The sequence below is a fragment of the Aplysia californica genome, unplaced genomic scaffold (assembly GCF_000002075.1).
Source record: "Aplysia californica isolate F4 #8 unplaced genomic scaffold, AplCal3.0 scaffold00166, whole genome shotgun sequence".
NCBI classification, from domain to species: domain Eukaryota; kingdom Metazoa; phylum Mollusca; class Gastropoda; order Aplysiida; family Aplysiidae; genus Aplysia; species Aplysia californica.
The window spans coordinates 197,619-199,930 of record NW_004797436.1 but is presented as its reverse complement, the minus strand read 5'-3'; the positions used below and the strand labels follow the sequence as shown (position 1 = coordinate 199,930).

Below are 2,312 nucleotides of genomic sequence, written 5' to 3'. Positions count from 1 at the left end.
GTATGTATGTATGTGTCCCACGCGTTCACTACGTCCGTACGCAGGCGGTTGCTCCCACCCCAACCACCCACAAAACTGAATGAAACAACCACCAACAAACAAACATGACTAACGAACGCCCCCCCTGCGTTTTTGGAAAGGACCACCCAAAGGTCCGGCCTGTGTTCTTTCCCTTTGTTCTTTCTGTGACTGGTTTCGCTGTTTCCCGACCGTAAATAAACGGTCTTTTTCATTGTGCTTGGGGGGGGGGGGGGGGGGTTAAGAGAGAGAATATTATGATATGTATGTAGCAACAAAATTTACTTTGGGGGGTGGGGGGGTGAAGTTTAAAAGTCGATATGTTTAGTGATGAAGGTGTACTTTTCAAATTTTAAAAGGGAGATGGAGGGCGAAGTAGACTTGAATTAACAATGTTGAGCGAGTGATGAAAGTGTTCCTTAAAAGTTACTGTGTTGCATAGAAAAGGTGGACACTAAAAGAGCTGTATCATGTGACAAGAGTGCACTTAAAATTTTTAAGCTGCTATGTTTAGTTTGAGTTTAAGTTTAAGCGTATCGAGCTTGCTGTTGAGCGGGGGAATGCGTTTATTAAACAATGCCATTTACTATTTATTATTAACTCAAGAGAAGCATAATATCAACGCCATAACTTTTCATCAGAGCTACAGAGAGGGCAAGACAGGAAGACAGAAACCACAGACGGAAAGCAAAAAAAGTAGAAAATACCACAGCTGCACTAAAAAAACAAGCCTGACACAGTGGGTGATTGGCGGGTGCTCTGGTGTGGTTTGCTACTTCTTTCCTATCAAACATCTATCTTCCTTATCTCCCCCTTTTTCTTTTTTTATGTTTGTTACTCTCTTGTAACACCTCTAATCTTCTGGCGCTCATATGACCTTATGCAGTTGCGAGCGCCGTAAAACCTCTACTAAAACTAAAACTAAAGCCTGAAATAAATATATTACGATCATTTTGTAAGACAAAAATGGACTTCAAATATAAGCTAGAAGTAGGATGAGGAGAACAAAGAATTCTTTCATATAAGCTAAAACTGGAACTACACAAGAGAGAATCAAAAGATGGAGAGAGCATGCTGAGAAATAACACTTACACCAAGCAGTCGATGAAGACTGTAATGAATGAATGCTGTTATGAAGTGTAAAAATGGGACTGGACTATGTTGCGAATGTTGCAATAACAATTCTTTGATATCACGGTTATTTCCCCTTCTTGACATGTCACGTATGGTCTCGTTTTGAATTCGAGATCTCATTGTAAAAGAAAAACAATGAATTTGAATAAACCAGTTTTCCGCAGGTGGGCGAGCAAAGAGGACGTGTGTTCCGTCTTCTTTACAAGTGTCAATCCTTTTATAATGTGAGGCAATATGTAGCCGTCACAAAGACATTGATTTTGATCCCAAATCCACCCACCTCTCTGCACAAAGATCATCCAGGCCGGCGGACAGCCATTATGACAGCACCATTCTCTCGCCATAAATCTGTAGCCTGGAAGACAGATATAATAAAAATACTATTTCATACAATGGGTCAATAAGAATGGCTCTCAAACACACACACTTGTGCACACACACAAACAACCAGTTTACATACATTCAATGCACATGCACATGCAGGCACACACACACACACACACACACACACACACACACACACACACACACACACACACATACACACACACTAACATGCAGACACACACACATGCAGACACACACACACACACACACATACACACACACACACACACACACATAAAAACCATCCACCTCCTAAATGGACTACATTGTGTTGGTAGGGGTGAAAAACTTCCACAATTATTACACACGTGCGCACATGCGCGCACACACACACATACAAACAATCACACACACACAAACACACACACACACAAACACACACACACACAAACACACACCCACACACACAGTTAGACACACGCACACACAATCTACCTGAAAATGCTTGGGTTCACTTCCAAAAGTTTGGAGTTGCGTCTGCTCTAGGTACTCCAGCGTGGCCTTCTGGGGCGCACGAACGAAGGGGTTTGTGGGAAGGTTACACAAGATGGCCACCCCGGCAACAGCCGCCGCCCCCACCACACCCACTGTGCCCCACGTGCCCATGGCTTGCAGGGATCTGTGGAATACAAAAGGTATTAGAAAACAATGAAACAAAAAGGAACTTTCTTTGGAAAACAATAAAGAAAATAGAAATGAAGATAGAAACAAAAGGGGTCTTTCTTCGGAAACAATGAAATGATACGCGCTTTTGGGGGGCAACAAAAAGGAAT

The 2,312-nt window shown here is 42.4% G+C and overlaps 2 protein-coding genes across 2 annotated transcripts in view; both read right to left on the bottom strand.

The window, feature by feature from the left end:
- Positions 1 to 2,158, bottom strand: part of LOC101847186 (peroxiredoxin-like 2A) — a gene marked incomplete at its 5' end in the record, with an annotated part of 7,674 nt that extends 5,516 nt beyond the window's left edge. The window contains 2 exon segments of the mRNA XM_013082270.2: positions 1,433 to 1,507; positions 1,975 to 2,158. Of these exon segments, the coding sequence (XP_012937724.2) occupies positions 1,433 to 1,507; positions 1,975 to 2,158 (259 nt within the window).
- A 19-nt stretch (positions 2,159 to 2,177) lies between these two features.
- LOC118477650 (peroxiredoxin-like 2A) overlaps positions 2,178 to 2,312 on the bottom strand; it is a 3,616-nt gene continuing 3,481 nt past the window's right edge. Inside the window, exon 3 of the mRNA XM_035969657.1 lies at positions 2,178 to 2,207. Coding sequence (XP_035825550.1) covers positions 2,178 to 2,207 — 30 coding nt within the window. The remainder of the gene's footprint in view (positions 2,208 to 2,312) is intronic.